Source organism: Schistocerca piceifrons, chromosome 1 (assembly GCF_021461385.2).
Source record: "Schistocerca piceifrons isolate TAMUIC-IGC-003096 chromosome 1, iqSchPice1.1, whole genome shotgun sequence".
Lineage (NCBI taxonomy): Eukaryota > Metazoa > Arthropoda > Insecta > Orthoptera > Acrididae > Schistocerca > Schistocerca piceifrons.
This window is the reverse complement of record NC_060138.1, coordinates 42,479,470-42,497,939: the sequence shown is the minus strand read 5'-3', so window position 1 is coordinate 42,497,939 and position 18,470 is coordinate 42,479,470. Positions and strand designations below refer to the sequence as shown.

At 44.3% G+C, this 18,470-nt stretch overlaps 1 protein-coding gene across 1 annotated transcript in view; it reads left to right on the top strand.

The window, feature by feature from the left end:
• The first annotated feature begins 800 nt into the window (after window positions 1-800).
• Window positions 801-18,470, top strand: part of LOC124794985 — a 161,329-nt gene continuing 143,659 nt past the window's right edge. The window contains exon 1 of the mRNA XM_047258734.1: window positions 801-859. Coding sequence (XP_047114690.1) covers window positions 817-859 — 43 coding nt within the window. The 5' untranslated portion in view covers window positions 801-816. The remainder of the gene's footprint in view (window positions 860-18,470) is intronic.

The following is an 18,470-nucleotide window of genomic DNA, read 5'->3' as shown; positions in this document are numbered from 1 at the left end:
AATGCAAAAATAACACATTACAACGCAGTAATCAAACTGGAAACCCTATATTCAGTCGAAACACTGCAGTTCGAAGGGTGCACATCAAAGAAAAGAAGACATTAAGAAAAGTACTTGGCCTTAGATTCACATAACAAATGAAACCCTTTATTAAACTACCGAAAAACTCTCAGACACAATAACGGAAAGAAGAATTAATTTATATGGAAACATCCTCAGAATGAACCCAAAAAATTTTTGGCTACTTCTGCACAAAAAAAAGAAAAAAAATCAAGAAAATTGCTTTAACGAAAGAGAAGGTCTTAAGAGGACTCCAATTCCCAGAAAATATGGTCGTAGATAAAACTGCAAAAAAAAAAAAAAAAAAAAAAAAGGACAGACAAGTCAAAATGAAAATGAAAACCAAACGAACAGTGTAAATCTCCTAAGAGGAAAGGAAAGCAAGATCGGAACGAATTAAACAATATTGAACTAACAGAAATGCACAGAACATTAAAAATTGGTTGATTTGACGTATCCCAAAGTCGGGTGAAGCGAAAGAAGAAGACAGGTGGCAACAGGTATGGGGACACGTAACCAGAATCCGACCGAGGTGGGCCACAGTCTCGCGATGTCCTTCGGAGGCCCGCAATAAGATCGCGGTCAGCGGCGGCGGCGGCGGCGGCGGCGGCGGCGGCGGCGGCAGGTCGGGCTGGTGTTTCGCTGCGCTGGAGGGGCGGTCGCGTCGCTCGTGACGTAGCCGGAGCCAGAGCGGCAGGGTCCGCGGACGCTGCGCCGCGGCCGTCAGTTGGACGCCGCCAGCCGCGAGGACACGCCATGGCCGACTCCCGGCAGAGGGGCGCGGGCGCGCGCAGCCGCGGTGAGTCCGGCGGCCGCTACACCGCTCTGCTCTGCTCTGCGCAGGCGCGCGCCGCCACGCTCGCTCAAATGTCACGACCCTCCAGGTGCGAATGCGGTGCTTCTTTCGCTACTGTCGTGAAACCTTGGATTTGTTAGCGACACTTTCAACTGCTTTGAAATAAAATATCACAAGTTTTGCAGATGACAAACCAGCACGATATCTGCGAAGGGAAGGACTCTTCGAAGTCGCTTTTGACAGCCACTTTATTAGTGAAAGATCCAAAAGCGTGAATGAAAACGAGAGTTCCTCAGTGCTATCTGTGAATCTGTAGCGCAGTCTTACTTGGCAAACGGTGTTCCGTATTTTCACGAAAAAAAACGCTGCAAGAATTGTGCAAGGACTGAAATCTCCGTGAATTATTCAAAAATTTAAGAATGGGACTAAGAAGAGTGGTGTGGAAGTAGACTGTTCATCTTTTACGGATGATATACCCATAATGAAACAAGGTGTTGAAACAGCAACAGAACAGATTAATGTACTCAAGAAGTAGCAAAACAAGCTGTGTTGCAAATATCTGATATATTTAAGTGTGTCATGGCGCTAAAACGTTTCCATTGCTTCTGAAAAATATTTTAAGGATTGACCCAGCCATCTTTGTCAAATTCTGCCACGAAATACTGTGTTAAAGAAAGGGGGAAAATAAATTGTCTGTGTGGATGAACACCAGGTGATACGTCTTCTAAACACCTAAGAGGAATCACTAAATTTTCGCTTTCAATTGAGCATTCTGTGTCGAATATCTCTTAGTTTTTTATGCAGTTCTTCTACCGTAGTGTTTCTAAACACGTCCTGTCCGGAAGTTCCCTGAATAAGTTTTCAAGAGGAGTCTGTGTTTCTGCGTGTTTTGGTGCTCTTGGCAGCACTGGCCGTTGTGCAGAGCAGTGACAACAACTAACGTACGATACCCTTTGTCAATTCTCATACAAGTGCTCTCAAGGAAACGCTATATTCCAGTAAGATATACCGAGCCGCAATTCCATGCGACGCCTTCGATATTTTTCAGAGACATCGTGGGGAACCAGTTTGTCCAGTTTCGTGACGTCTCCGCATGCTTACGAGTTCCGAGAAACTGTGTTTTTCTATCACAACAGCACCCTACACTTTGGCGATCTACATACTTTACTAATGGCTGCTGTGCCTCGATATCGACGTCCATTTATGACATGTGCATGCTATCAGATTGTAAAAGTAACAACTCCACACAAGAGATTTAGACGTTAGCCTACTACAGTTGGCCAATTTATTGGCGAAAATTTTATATTTCTGTCTACCACAATTATGTTCTGGTGAAAATCACACTCGTCGAGAGACAGTACTTGCGGTTGACTTTCGTCTGTGTTCTGTTCATAAGAAGCGGCTTGCTCCCTGTACGACGCAAAGTTCTAGTACGTTGATATAACCTGGAGTTGCGTACGTCGTTTGCTGTGACGTGATAATCACAACCTTTATCATTGTTAACAGACAACTGCTATTCTCATTATATGCGCTCATGGTAATGGCATGGATGAAACAAACGTTCTGGGTAATCAGTCATACAGTCAGGAATCCAATAAAAACAGATGGATAAAATTACTGCAAATGCTTATGCAATTTGATCTCTCAGATTTTCTTGACGTGACTAATGGTATGCTTCTGGATACACAGCTGGATCGTAGTTTCCATTTATGCATTATATTTCTTCTGAAGAAAGCGACTGGTTCTGTCGTTGAAAAATTATGCATAAATGAAAACAACAGTTCGACTCTATGCCGGGAGGCATACCATTAATATTGATCCTCTTATTCTGAACCAGGTCAGAAAAATGGAAATGCAATATGAAGTACAGCGTAAGTACAGGAATTCAACGCACTCTATTTATGTTTGTTGGAGCGCACTGAATGAGACGTAAAGAAGAAGATTATGAATTCTAATTTTTGTCTTGTTTTCTGTCGTAAGTCAGGTTTCATTGCCGTAGGTAATGCGATACATATCAAGAGTTTATCGGTTGCGATAAGAGATAATTGGCGCGTAGCTGGCAGTTCGTGCCGCATCTGATAGAGCGAGCGGTTGTCCGTTCAAGATATAAACTTTTCACTGTACCATTTACGAGCCAATATAGTTGTAACTATGGTTCTGCTTCTGAAAAGCGATCCACCGTAAATTTTGTTAAAAAATTAAAATAAAACTTTCCGAATGCAGCTGCATCGATTTTACAAAATTGTCCTACCAGTTTTGCAGTTAACAAATACTGTATTAGGCAAGAATTTTGCGATGTTAATTCAAAGCAAATGTTAACAATCCATGCGTCTAGCCGTGTCCGAAGTAACAAGTGGGTTGTCACCTGGTCTACTCGGTAGCGCAGTTGGTTGCCCAATTCCAGTGTTCTGGATTCGACATGCAGAGCTCTCCATACACTTGTGCCATGCTTTGGTGAATTCCCTTTTACCGCACTCCCTCCGCTGCAATGAAGCGCGCTCCGCCCCTCCGCCCCCCTGCCCCCCTCCTGAAGCCACCCCGTCTCTCTTTTCGGCGGTCCACTCTCGCACGCGCTCAGTCTGTCGTCATGCCCCTCGAGTTTGCGCCCTCCTTCTTCCGCAGACAATGGCATTACGACCCCTCTGGTGGTTTTTATTTTACAGCCTCCGACTGGTCTTTCTGAATACATCTTATACTGTATATCCGCACCGATCGAAGCTGCACCCAGACAAGACTCAGGGCTCGAATACGAGCAGGTCCACCTACGAATGCTGTACATGGGAATTGGTCATAGTCTAGAATCTAGCGTATCACCAAGGGCTTAGGAAAATCGTTTCACATTCGTGTATCCTCCCAGATTTACCTGAGATGAAACAGAGAAATCAACTGTTCATTCTTTAAAAATAAGGAGATCTTATACGCCGCAAAAAGGACTACTGTATTAAATATGTAAATGTTAGAAGTAAGATTTGAACTCCCTTTTCCTATACGTGGCTGTGTGCTTCTTAGAGGTAAAATACGTGCTATCGGACAGCTTTCTCTGCCTACAGTACTCTAAATTATATCATATTGGATATATTCGTTGAACTAAACAATTTATTATAAATGCTTTGGTGACCACCTATACACCGCAAAATAAATATTGTTCTTAACGAAACGTCGTTTCATGCTGAAGGTAAGCGCGTAATGACATTGTTACTAGCTACGTGCATTACACGCTTTCGAATTTGACGTTGCAGTGCAATTTCGCACACACGTAAATTAAATAAACAGTTTACCAGCGATGATTTGGTAACCACCCAAATCACATAACATAAATTTTGTCTTCCAAAAATAACTTTATCCTTTATTTAAGCATGTGTTCAAACTGTTGACCACAGACTGAAACGCACATTTGCTATCGCCGTTCAAAAAACTGTGAACAGACGTAATAACAGTGGATGGTATGGAAGAGCATGCGGAGGCGATTCGGCAGTACATATCGTAGGGCGTAGTTGGGGCTTCGTCATAGACTGCGTCTCTGAGTGCTCCCAGAATAAAGAAATCGAGAGGGATCAAATCGAGGGACCTCGCAGGCCATTTGACTACAGAATTTCGTCCTGTCCAACGTCCAGGAAAGTCTTCATTCAGTATTTGCGTTGCAACACGGGACGAGTGAGCTGGACAACCGTCGTGTTGCAGCCACGTATATTGTCGAATATCCAGTGGTACCTCTTCTAGAAGAACCGGCAGAATTTTCGTCAGAAAGTGTCCGTACAATTGTCCATTTAGAATGCCTGAGATGAAGTAAGATCGCCACAGTGTAACTTCCTACGAAGCCGCACCAAACGTCTACAGCCGGCCGAAGTGGCCGAGCGGTTGGTTCTAGGCGCTTCAGTCTGGAACCGCGCGACCGCTACGGTCGCATGTTCGAATCCTGCCTCGGGCATGAATGTGTGTGATGTCCTTAGGTTAGTTAGGTTCAAGTAGTACTAAGTTCTAGCGGACTGATGATGGTTCAAATGGCTCTGAGCAATATGGGACTTAAAATCTGAGGTCATCAGTCCCCTAGAACAGAACTACTTAAACCTAACTAACCTAAGGACATCACACACATCCATGCCCGAGGCAGGATTCGAACCCGCGACCGTAGCGGTCACGCGGTTCCAGACTGAAGCGCCTAGAACCGCTCGGCCACACAGGCCGGCGGGACTGATGACCTCAGATGTTAAGTCTCATAGTGCTCAGAGCCATTTGAACCAAACGTCTACGCTCCACGGGCGTTGATGTTGCACCTGACGTAGCCAGTGTGGGTTTTCAGCTACCCAGTAGTGCATGTTATGCAAATTTATATTCTCGTGGCTAGTAAATGTTGCTTCATCGGTAAAGAGCAAAGGCTGGAAAAAAATAGGGTCGTCACTCTGTTGCTGAAGGGCAAACCGACGAAATTCTAGACGACGTTCGAAATCACTGTCGTCGAGTGCCTGATATAGTGACAGCAACAGAGATGGAAATTCTGTCGCTGCAGGATGCGAATGACATTCATCTGGCTGATTCCACATTCCTTGGCAGTATGTCTCGTGCCACTGTGCGGATTCATTACCGTCGTAGCCAGAACAGCTCCTTCGTGTTCTCTGCCAGTTGCAGTCTTCCTTCTTGTCCTCTTTTTTGACTCCAAGCAGCCTGTCCGCGCTAATGTCTTCAGAGCATATTTCGTGCAGTTGCTGGCGCGTCGTACATTCGCGGTCCGGATAGGTAGCTCTATACCGCAGTACTGTTTTTACGCCATTTCTTTTACAGTCATCATATAAAAGTAGTATACCCAACTTCTCCTCATTGGTGTACATGTCTGCACGCAACGAATGTTGAAGCAGGAACGAGCTGCCTGCAGTCCACTGACGTAAATAGGGAAATGTGTTGACATTCTGACACAGCGTAGCACGAGAGCTCTGCTTAGCTGTGTTTGCACCACTAATGCCGATTCCGGCCCAAGTGCTCTAAAATTCTAGGATATTTCTCGAATTTCTTACGACAAGTTTTAACGTAAAAAAAAGGTTCAAATGGCTCTGAGCATAATGGGACTTAACTTCTGAGGTCATCAGTCCCCTAGAACTTAGAACTACTTGAAACTAACTAACCTAAGGACATCACACACATCCATGCTCGAGGCAGGAATCGAACCTGCGACCGTAGAGGTCGCGCGGTTCCAGGCTCAAGCGCCTAGAACCGCTCGGCCACATCGGCCGGCGTTTCAACGTCAACATTAACAAATGCTATATCATTATAACTGCCTTCTCAAGAAGTATCGGATGCAGTTATAAAAAGTATACGATTCCATTTAAACAGTGTACTCACTTCATTATCTCCGTTGATATCAGCGCTAAAAACATTAACCATTAGACGCTCTAACGTATACCGAAAACGGCTTTTCGATATAACTGTTCACGAAATAGAAGGGTATGACATCTTACGTGACTCACCCTGTATATAGGCGGATATAATACTTAACGTGTAAGATATAGTTTGTCAAATAGTAATGTTGCTAAAGAGGGCTGTGAAGATGTAGGCTTTTTTTCCCGTAGCCACCTAAGATTTCGATCTTACACCCTAACCGAGATGAACACAACACGCAATTGCGTGGGGGCACTACCTGGAGGTAACTGGTTCGAATCCAGAAACTTGGAAACTTCTTTCGTCGTTATTTTGGATATCGACGGGGTGAGAGGACGATATGCAAATTTTCTGACCGCCAAATGCAGAGAGTTAAAGCACAAAATTATCTCCTAGCAAGACCATTCAATGCGGTTGGTGTTTAACCGTCCGTCTGTTTGGGACGTTAAAACCGGCGATCCTTTTGTACTTTCTGATATTCATAATCACTCATAAAATCATTGCGGAAATAGATGGATATCTTACGCCACGGGAAGAAGTGAGTCTATGTCGCAGGGTTCAAATATGCATGGGGAACAAAAATTAATGAAAATGATAGGGCAGCGTTCTGAATTCAATAAACGGCTAGGAAGGCAACTAAGATTTCGGCGCACCCACGCTGCTGCCTCGTAAAGCCATAGAGACTCACACGTGTAACTTAGGAGTCTTGTAGCCTTGACAAAACAGGTTCTGACAAGAATGAGTCAGCTTCAGCAGGAGAATAGAAGAAGTTGGACATTCGCCGCGTGATGCGTATGTTGAGTATTCCATGTCTGTAGCAGCCACCTCTACGGCCACAGTGCCAAACATTTAGTTCTCCGTTAACATCAGAACTCACATTTCAGGTGACACGTTAGGCAACAGAGAACAGGCTACTGCTAGAAACTGCCAGCATTACAAATGGTCTTTGCCAAATCCCGTACTAAGGCACTAAGAAATATGACTCCAACCTCTAAAGCGAAAGCATTTCAGCTTCTGTGCAATATAGTCTCTTCGCACCGTCTGCCACAGACCAACATATACTTACGAGATTCCATACTACTTATCGTATAACAGTTTACGAGGTTTTGAGATACAACCGTTTTGCAGCAGCACTTAAGGTCTCGCTAACTTACCAGCCCGGAGCGAATTGAAAAAGAACTTCAGTTTCACGAGGACACGGGAAAAACTATGGCCGTATCTCACTCGTAACTATGGCCCCGTAGTTCACACAAAGATGTACAGATACCTTAGACCATCAACGATAAAGGGCTACTTATTTCCATGTTCCATAGGTAATATTCACAATAAAGATTATGATGTGGCACGTGTTGATAGAATAAAAACACGCATAGAGAACTCAACAAATATATTTATACGGCGACATGTTGAACATTCAGATGATTGTACTTGACTCCTAATGTCTGTTCACGGATTCATCGGTAGTATATAAGTTGTTAGAGAGAAAAAACTTTAGTGGACCTATGAAAACAGTTATGCTGTTGCTGACATTTTATTTTGATAGGCGCATTGTCAAAGAGTTTTGTAATTGCGGATTTCATTCTCTTCCGTGTTAAAGTTAGATTCACTAGAGAGAAGTGCACACTAACTTCCCTTACAAAACCGTATATATGATTATGTCTAACTCCAATGGATTGCTGTTTATGTCATTAAAAGAAATGTGTATTTAGGTGATAACTCTTATAGCAGTTATGGCTCTTATTGATACTTAGGATTACGTCCGCCAGAACTACAGGTACTGAAACTCCTTCTTTAAAGCCTTAGTACCACCGCAGCGTTATTCCAACCAACAGCAGCGTAAACTGTAAGTTAAGGTAGGCTTATTATGTAGCCAGTGAAGTGTACAGAGATGTATTATAGTTTAAGCGGGTTTTCTGGTCACGGAGTCTTACTTTATGTTCAACTTTTTTTGGCAACTAATTGTTTTGTGATACAAATATTTATTAAAAAACAAAAATGCGTACTTAAATACTATGTAAATATTTTTCGGCGGAGAATTGATGAGCCCATGCAGCAGAAAGTGGCGGTCAAAATATCTCTGCGCGGTTTGTGCAACTGAACGGTTTGCACCACTGAGGGTGAAGTAGAGCTCTGCAGTCAAAATTAAACACACGTTCATTATCATAATCATATTTTCGAAGGCGTGAACTTCGATAATCAGATTTCCCGAAGTGTACTTCAAAATGGCGGCCACTTGAAAACGTAGGTACTGAAAATCGTTCTATTTTGTACCTTTTAAATGTACATAAATAACAAACATTTGCTTTTTGAGGTTTACGCCAAAATTGCAAGTGTCTGTTTCATTAAAACCAAAACGGCATCTAATTTTACCGAGTACTTGTTTTTTAAACACGTGTACTAGTTTAACAAACATTGTCTCGAGAAATACGCATTTAAAGTTTTAAATGTGATTTTTGTGTACACAACTTTACAAACTTAGAACTTACCGTTAAGCTGCTATGCCTGAGCCATACAGTAAAGCTCCCTCTTCTTCGAAGACTTCATTTTCTAAGGCGAGGGCCTTTCTAGCTGCAATTCCAGCCTCGACGCTTCTCTGGAACGAGCGCCGGTCCCAACTCTTGAGGCGTTTCTCGTCGCCTATCGTGGCGGATGGTGCCGGCAACGACTGCAGTGACTTCCGTGGTACGCATGACACCCTTCAATTCGTCGGTAAAAATAACGCACGCCGATTAATAGCAATCTGGACGACTTTTACTCCGTAAAACATGTGTTTTGAAGCGAGTGAGTTCACTGCTTCATTGGTCTGCCTATAGGCTCCAAGACTCTCTCCATCAAGCTGTCGCCAGTCAGATGTTTGCACACATCAGTAATAACCTCGCCGCACGGTGGTAGCTTACGATTAAAAGTATCGAGTGTCCCGTTCATCGCAACTTTCATCCATTTGCACAAACTTCAAACAGTAATCGTGTTGTGCATCGTCATTCGTTGAAAGCACCGTCATTACCGCTTTTTTTCTCTCACTTCTGTCGAAAGCATTTATTGAGAGATCTGTTGGGCAAGCACAACACCTATATCGATATGTTACACGACCTTTACAGAGAAGGAGATATCGATGGGAGTCGCGAACGGCCCAAGCTCTGAGCGGGCTAGAGCAGGCGTATGCGCCATTCCATTGAAACGTGAGTTTTCCGACAAAATCCTTTAGCTCATATATTCACAAGGCTACAAGGAGTCAAAATACGCAAAAATGTTTTTCTTTTTCTTTTTTTTTTTTTTAAATCTCGTGACCGGGAAAACCCCTTAATACAGTACTTGACAGTTCGATGAGCTTTGTCACACTTACGCCTTTAATTAGAAATTTATCTTGGAGAACCATTCATTAATTTCAGAGATCCTGGAGCAACTACATAATCACAGTAGCACCCTACTGTTCTGCGTACATTTAATAGTAACTTGAATTATACCAATGAGAACAGGTACATTACCACGTAGAGGACATCAAACTCCACACAATCCGACCAAGTAAACGCTGTGGGGTCTCCCTCTCAAACGAAGTAATCATAAGAACCTTATCTTAGCTAATATTAAATTTCAGCCGGCCGGTGTGACCGAGCGGTTCTAGGCGCTTCAGTCTGGAACCGCGCGACCGCTATGGTCGCAGGTTCTAATCCTGCCTCGGGCATGGATGTGTGTGATGTCCTTAGGTTAGTTAGGTTTAAGTAGTTGTAAGTTCTAGGTGACTGATGACCTCAGATGTTGAGTCCCATAGTGCTCAGAGCCATTTGAACCATTAAATTTCACCTTAGCTAACATTAGTGACTTCTGCGTCCTGAAAACGGTCTGTACATTTTAAGTAGAACACATCTTTGTTAATTTTAAAATAAGTGGATAATCGTGCTTTACCCTGATAAAACCTTGAATGCAGATGCTCTTTTTCCTGTTAAGTAATGACTATCGCTTGCAGTACGCAATCTATATTATGCATTTTGAATGAAAAATGATTAATCGTACAATGTACATGTATTTGTTCAAGTTATCGAAAGAACTGTTAATCTTAAAGGGGATTTCCAGAATGCAGCGGAGCATGCTGTCCTGTGTAACTTCTTGTTGACCGGTTCTCGAACGCGGAACTTCCGCGGGAAATGCCCCTACTAAACAAGAACTGGCAAATCTGAAGCTGTGAACAGGTTTTTTTTCTTTTTATTTTTGCACGCCTCCTTTGTGGCGCAAACGGCCTTCAGTCTTCGGCACGAACTAAAATGTTTTATTTGGTTAGCATCAGAATCGAGTTCATGTTACTATAAATACTCCATACTGTTTTTCGATTTTTTAAAGGTTTATTTCCTACCAGATGTGGGTAATCCTAGTGAAAGTCATTGAAGAATCGTGTCATGTTTTCTGATTCACTGTCAGACAGGTTGAAAGTCTTATGACGGAGATGCATAGTGGGCGTTCATGGTAGACTCTTAAAATTTTGCTGTACAGTGAAAGAACGGGGAACATTCAGATGATATGGGTATGGTTTAGTTTTATTTCGAAGAGAATTCTGTCGCAGATGGAAATAGCTGAACCCAACACATGTGTGTGCACAGGTGTACGTACGTGGAGAAGCAGAGGTAGCTGTGAAAGAAGGAGCACTTCAGATTTAATTGTCTTCGAATTTAGCTTTCTTCATAAGAACGACGTTAATCGCTTCATCAGTGAAGCCAACCGCAAGTTCGAGAGGCCTAGTTAACGAAAAGCGGTGTAAATGAAACCACTGAGCAATATGTATGTCGCAGTGCCTCTCTAACAGAAAAGAAACACCCTTCCGAGGCGCTTTTTCTCTTTCTTGAGGGGGTGGGAATGCTGCAGTCGTAATACAAGTGTCATGCTTAGACCTCAAATCAGAAACTGCTATACGTTTGTTATGATGTATGATGATGATCGGCTGACGAATTTCCATAAAAAGCAAGTTGAACACTGACGCACAGTTCTGTCGTAAGCCGCTTTACAAGCACGGACGAGGCGGCCGCTCAGCGAAGAAAGTGTGCCGAGCACGTCAGCTCTGCGTTTGTCGTCTGAGAGCTGCTCGTGTCTCCGCCCACACCCGCGACTTAAATGGCTTGCTGGTTGTGACACAAAAGTGAAGGAAAATGTCGGCATGCGGTTAAAAGACAGAACAGCCTACGCAGAAAACTATCTGAATTTATTTCGTTCGTGTACACACGGATCCTAAAGCGTAACACAAATATTTTCGTGAGATATAGTTCCACAGCCTTAGTAAAATGCTTAAAATATGTCAATGTCGTGCTCCAAAATAATTATACTTACTACTTGTTATACAGATCGATTCTTGCGAAGAAGACAGCAGCAACCAGCCACTGTCAATAATGCTGTTTATTTTTACAAATAGAGCCGTTAATGCTTTCGAACTGACAGGTTCATCTTCAGACAGCTTTTCACGTTTAGATATATATTTGTTGACGTTTATACTAGTTTTCGGCTCTTTATTCCCCTTTTGCAATGAATGTTACTTAGGGTGATGGTGTCTTACAGAAAATCGATGTGAGAGACGGCCTATTTACCTGTAACTGTACCTAATAACGATTGAAAACCACGTAAATAAATCTCGAATATAGAAATATTTTAACTTTAGGTTACGTATGTCGAAAATCCCGCTTTGTTATGTTGCATAACTTTCGGTGTAAATACTCTACAAGATGTTCAAATGTGTGTGAATTCCCAAGGGACCAAAAGGCTGGAGGTCATCGGTCCCTAGACCTACACACTACTTAAACTAACTTATGCTAAGAACAACACACACACACACCCATGCCCGAGGGATGACTCGAACCTCCGGCGGGAGGAGCCGCGCAATCCGTGACATGGCGCCTCAAACTACTCGGTCACTCCGCGTGGCGAATATCCCAGAGAATCACAAGTGTGCTACCAAATCCGGATTTCGGGTACTGGTGGTAAGTACACTTTTAGATAAGTTGCGAAGCTGTTGGGAGCTGGAAATGCTAGCGGAGCAGTTAGCCCGCAGGCGAGGCACTGGCACACGTTCCAGCCGGGTTCCAGTATTGCCCCGGCCCAGGCTGCTCTGCTGCCCCTGCGTCACGCCAATAAAGCGATATAGCGGCGGATGGAGCGCCCGCTCTGTGAGCAGCCGAGCAAAAAAAGCTGGCCAGGTACGGCCGCGGGCCGAGGTAACGGTGCACATCACACAGCCGGCACCCGTCTGATCTGGAGCCAGGCCGCAGCGCCACAAAGACGCACAGCACTTCCTCTGCAACTCGGCTTCCTTCACCGCATACGAAGGGCATCATTCTGGCGAAACTGCTGTTGTCGGCACGACAGATGACTCAGGAGGACGATGAACGCTTGCACTCGATCGTGTTCGAAATGTTGGCTGCAGCGGCGGTGCCATAAGGCAGCGTATTTATTGCTACTGGCGAACACGGCGGAAACGAATTCACATTACAATACTTAGTTTCCTTCAAAACTACTGCTTTAATATTCAATAACAACATTAATGTTACAGATGACTTCGATGGCAATACATACACTATAATTCAAGACATTTTGTTTCTTCTAGACGGAAATATAGCATTTGAAAGCAAATTGCCTGTTACACCATGATACAAGATCTTTTATTTAAAACATGAAATACTGGGTTGGTGCATAAATTCATGATATTTTTCGGTAAGTTTAATAAACTTAATAGATACATATAAGAGTGACTTTATTAACAATATATTCTCCTTCACTATATACAACAGCCTGCCATCGCTCGGATAACTTTTCGATTACGCGACTGTATAAATCACAGGGTTTTGATCCGAAGAAGTCGTCGAGCCATGTTCGGAGCGCATTTTCATCCGGAAAGGGAATTCCTTGAAGACTGTACGTTAGAGAGCGGAAACGGTGAAAACTGATGGCGCAAGGTCAGGTGAAGAAGGTGGGTCCGGAATGACTTCCCATCCCAACTCCTTTTTGGCTGTCTAGCGGAATGCGCGTGGGCGTTATTGTGGAGAACCATGATTTGACGCAGTTTTCCTACTCGTTGTTCTCGGACTGCGTCTGCATGACGTCTCAGTTGTTAATATATGTCAGCAGCGATGGTTAGACCTCGGGAAAGCAATTCGTAGTAAGTACGCCACACCGTCGCTGCTCCACCAGACGCATAACATTACCTCTTGTGGACGCGCGCTGGTCTGTTGCTGTTTCTGCTTTGTTTGGGCTCAGCCATTCCTTTCTCCTTTTATGTCAGCACGAAGACACCATTCCTCGTCACCCGTAACGATACAGCAGTGGAATTATAATGAAAAAGCGAGATGCACTCGCTGATTGTTGTGATTTTGGCTAAGAGCACGCGGTACCCATACACCCGATTTTTGAACCTTACTCACTGCAAGCAAACGTAGCACGATGATGGAATGTTCATCGCATTTACTCATTCTCGAGTACACTTCTGCATCACTGTGAAGTAATGTGTTTACACAACCTTCATCAAACCCCGAAGGTCTTCCTGAACGCGGAAAGTCACTAATGTAAAACGATCCTGCTTGAAACAAGAAATCATTTTTATGTCGTGGTCTGTCCAGTGGAATTATCCGCATACTCGGCAAAAATGTCTCTGGTTGCCCCCGCTGCTGTCACCCATCTGTCGAAATCAAACAGAAGAATATGTCGGAAATGTCCCGGTTTCTCCACTTGGCACACCATATCCTAGCGTCCACAGCTCCGTCCTCTATATCCAAATGACAAAAAGACAATATGTAAACTCAAATAGCAACAATGAACTACAAATAAGAAATGGCAATCGATAAAGAAACCTGTACCAACAGCAATGCAAAACAATCGTAATACAAACAAAAACGCTATGAACTTATGCACCAACGTAGTGCTTTTTAAATGTGAAAAAATATAAAGTAAGTGTAATTACGGAAGTTCTACTTTCACTAATGTCAAGTTCTGTCACAGTCTAGGTCTGTTGGAACCATTTGTCGACATGTTAACAGTGGTCTTGTGATTTTCGAGGTTTGAGGGGTATTAGGATTCCTATTGCCTGTCGCGTTGCGAAAAGAGATGTTCAATCACATAGATAACGTTAACAGAACATGTGTTCGATTTTATAATGATTTCTGTAGACGGAAATACACAAATGATAACATAATTATTCATTACGCGTGAGATATAAACCAGTACGCCTAATTTAGAAAAAATACCATAACTTCTGCTTCTCGTTCATTGCGCAGTGATAACTAACATTCGTCCATCTGTAACTGGGTAGCGACGGACATTCACTTTTAGACTCGGACTTTTAAGTTTCCAACCACCCTTCTCATCTGTATCTGTGACACTTTCAGCACTTCATTTGCTTTTCAGATCTTAAGGGGATGAAATAAAATTATGGATCATATTACATGACTGGAACCATCTGCTTCTGTCGTTAAATGTCTTGGGAACATAAAACAGCAAGTCAACACGTATAACGTTCTATCATGTTTTTAAATACTACACCACTAACCGCCGTACCGATGACTCTAAAAATCGACCTCCCATGTTACTAGTAAAGAAGTAACTCACGTAATGTCTGATGGAGATGTTTTACTGCATGAACAGCGAAAATGTAGTAAGTGACGAACTTTTCGGTTTCGTTATCTTATGGAGGGTGTCAATGAGAAAAAGTTTCCAAAAAATTTCAGAGTATCTGTAGAGTCTGTTGGAGGTCGCTAAAGTGCTCTCATTCTCAAATACCGGACGAATATATTCTGAGTAATCCCCGCGCCTGAGGACACACACACAGTTTGTAGTCTTAATATTTACCTGATTCTGTTACATTTTTATGGTGTGGCGGTTCTCGTGACTAATGGTCTGAAAGGTTGGATTTAAAACTTGAAACTCCAGACTAAAGTTCCTGACCGTCAACTTCAAGTTTAATACACTCCTGGAAATTGAAATAAGAACACCGTGAATTCATTGTCCCAGGAAGGGGAAACTTTATTGACACATTCCTGGGGTCAGATACATCACATGATCACACTGACAGAACCACAGGCACATAGACACAGGCAACAGAGCATGCACTATGTCGGCACTAGTACAGTGTATATCCACCTTTCGCAGCAGTGCAGGCTGCTATTCTCCCATGGAGACGATCGTAGAGATGCTGGATGTAGTCCTGTGGAACGGCTTGCCATGCCATTTCCACCTGGCGCCTCAGTTGGACCAGCGTTCGTGCTGGACGTGCAGACCGCGTGAGACGACGCCTCATCCAGTCCCAAACATGCTCAATGGGGGACAGATCCGGAGATCTTGCTGGCCAGGATAGTTGACTTACACCTTCTGGAGCACGTTGGGTGGCACGGGATACATGCGGACGTGCATTGTCCTGTTGGAACAGCAAGTTCCCTTGCCGGTCTAGGAATGGTAGAACGATGGGTTCGATGACGGTTTGGATGTACCGTGTACTATTCAGTGTCCCCTCGACGATCACCAGTGGTGTACGGCCAGTGTAGGAGATCGCTCCCCACACCATGATGCCGGGTGTTGGCCCTGTGTGCCTCCGTCATATGCAGTCCTGATTGTGGCGCTCACCTGCACGGCGCCAAACACGCATACGACCATCATTGGCACCAAGGCAGAAGCGACTCTCATCGCTGAAGACGACACGTCTCCATTCGTCCCTCCATTCACGCCTGTCGCGACACCACTGGAGGCGGGCTGCACGATGTTGAGGCGTGAGCGGAAGACGGCCTAATGGTGTGCGGGACCATAGCCCAGCTTCATGGAGACGGTTGCGAATGGTCCTCGCCGATACCCCAGGAGCAACAGTGTCCCTAATTTGCTGGGAAGTGGCGGTGCGGTCCCCTACGGCACTGCGTAGGATCCTACGGTCTTGGCGTGCATCCGTGCGTCGCTGCGGTCCGGTCCCAGGTCGACGGGCACGTGCACCTTCCGCCGACCACTGGCGACAACATCGATGTACTGTGGAGACCTCACGCCCCACGTGTTGAGCAATTCGGCGGTACGTCAACCCGGCCTCCCGCATGCCCACTATACGCCCTCGCTCAAAGTCCGTCAACTGCACATACGGTTCACGTCCACGCTGTTGCGGCATGCTACCAGTGTTAAAGACTGCGATGGAGTTCCGTATGCCACGGCAAACTGGCTGACACTGACGGCGGCGGTGCACAAATGCTGCGCAGCTAGCGCCATTCGACGGCCAACACCGCGGTTCCTGGTGTGTCCGCTGTGCCGTGCGTGTGATCATTGCTTGTACAGCCCTCTCGCAGTGTCCGGAGCAAGTATGGTGGGTCTGACACACCGGTGTCAATGTGTTCTTTTTTCCATTTCCAGGAGTGTATCAGTCTCGATGATATGACTCGGGTAAATTGTTCAGAAAAAAGGGCCCCAACCTAAAAATTCCCCATTATGCGCAACGGATCCAGTGCACAAAGCCTCACTGCCACGCTAAATTTGCATCTGACTATCTACACTCACGTACGTCCTACAATTTTTAAAATTTCCGCCATTCCAGACGAATAACAATTCCAACGAGTAAACGGCTCTCCCTACTATATAGAGGGCTATTACAAATGATTGAAGCGATTTCATAAATTCACTGTAGCTCCATTCATTGACATATGGTCACGACACACTACAGATACGCAGAAAAACTCATAAAGTTTTGTTCGGCTGAAGCCGCACTTCAGGTTTCTGCCGCCAGAGCGCTCGAGAGCGCAGTGAGACAAAATGGCGACAGTAGCCGAGAAAGCGTATGTCGTGCTTGAAATGCACTCACATCAATCAGTCATAACAGTGCAACGACACTTCAGGACGAAGTTCAACAAAGATCCACCAACTGCTAACTCCATTCGGCGATGGTATGCGCAGTTTAAAGCTTCTGGATGCCTCTGTAAGGGGAAATCAACGGGTCGGCCTGCAGTGAGCGAAGAAACGGTTGAACGTGTGCGGGCAAGTTTCACGCGTAGCTCGCGGAAGTCGACGAATAAAGCAAGCAGGGAGCTAAACGTAACCACAGCCGACGGTTTGGAAAATCTTACGGAAAAGGGTAAAGCAGAAGCCTTACCGTTTACAATTGCTGCAAGCCCCGACACCCGTTGACAAAGTCAAACGCTTTGAATTTTCGGCGCAGTTGCAACAGCTAATGGAAGAGGATGCGTTCAGTGCGAAACTTGTTTTCAGTGATAAAGCAACATTTTTCCTTAATGGTGAAGTGAACAGACACAATGTGCGAATCTGGGCGGTAGAGAATCCTCACGCATTCGTGCAGCAAATTCGCAATTCACAAGATGTTAACGTGTTTTGTGAAATATCACGGTTTAAAGTTTACAGCCCCTTTTTCTTCTGCGAAAAAAACGTTACAGGACACGTGTATCTGGACATGCTGGAAAATTGGCTCATGCCGCAACTGGAGACCGACAGCGCCGACTTCATCTTTCAACAGGATGGTGCTCCACCGCACTTCCATCATGATGTTCGGCATTTCTTAAACAGGAGATTGGAAAATCGATGGATCGGTCGTGGTGGAGATCATGATCAGCAATTCATGTCATGGCCTCCACGCTCTCCCGACTTAACCCCATGCAATTTCTTTCTGTGGGGTTATGTGAAAGATTCAGTGTTTAAACCTCCTCTACCAAGAAACGTTCCAGAACTGCGAGCTCGCATCAACGATGCTTTCGAACTCATTGATGGGAACATGCTGTGCCGAGTGTGGGAGGAACTTGATTATCGGCTTGATGTCTGCCGAATCACTAAAGGGGCACATATTGAACATTTGTGAATGCCTAAATAAACTTTTTGAGTTTTTGTATGTGTGTGCAAAGCATTGTGAAAATATCTCAAATAATAAAGTTATTGTAGAGCTGTGAAATCACTTCAATCATTTGTAATAACCCTGTATATCAAGCTTTGGACGAGAAGTAGATCGCACAGTATTGTAATAATTGGACATATAAGTCACCATACAGTCACTCAGAGCCTCTCATCGCGTATAAGAAAAGCAATGAATGGCTACGCAGCCAAATCTTACCCATTCGTATATTCTGAAACTACTATTACAGTCACTGTGCCTCATGGTAACTCATTAACCTCCATCTGTGTCAAATAACTTGTCAAGTGCAATATTAACTGAAGAATAGAAATCGAAAACGTTCTAAGTGTCAAACGCCACATTTGTCAACAGAATGAAAAAACAAATGTACCTCTATCCCAGTATCTTTCGGGTCTG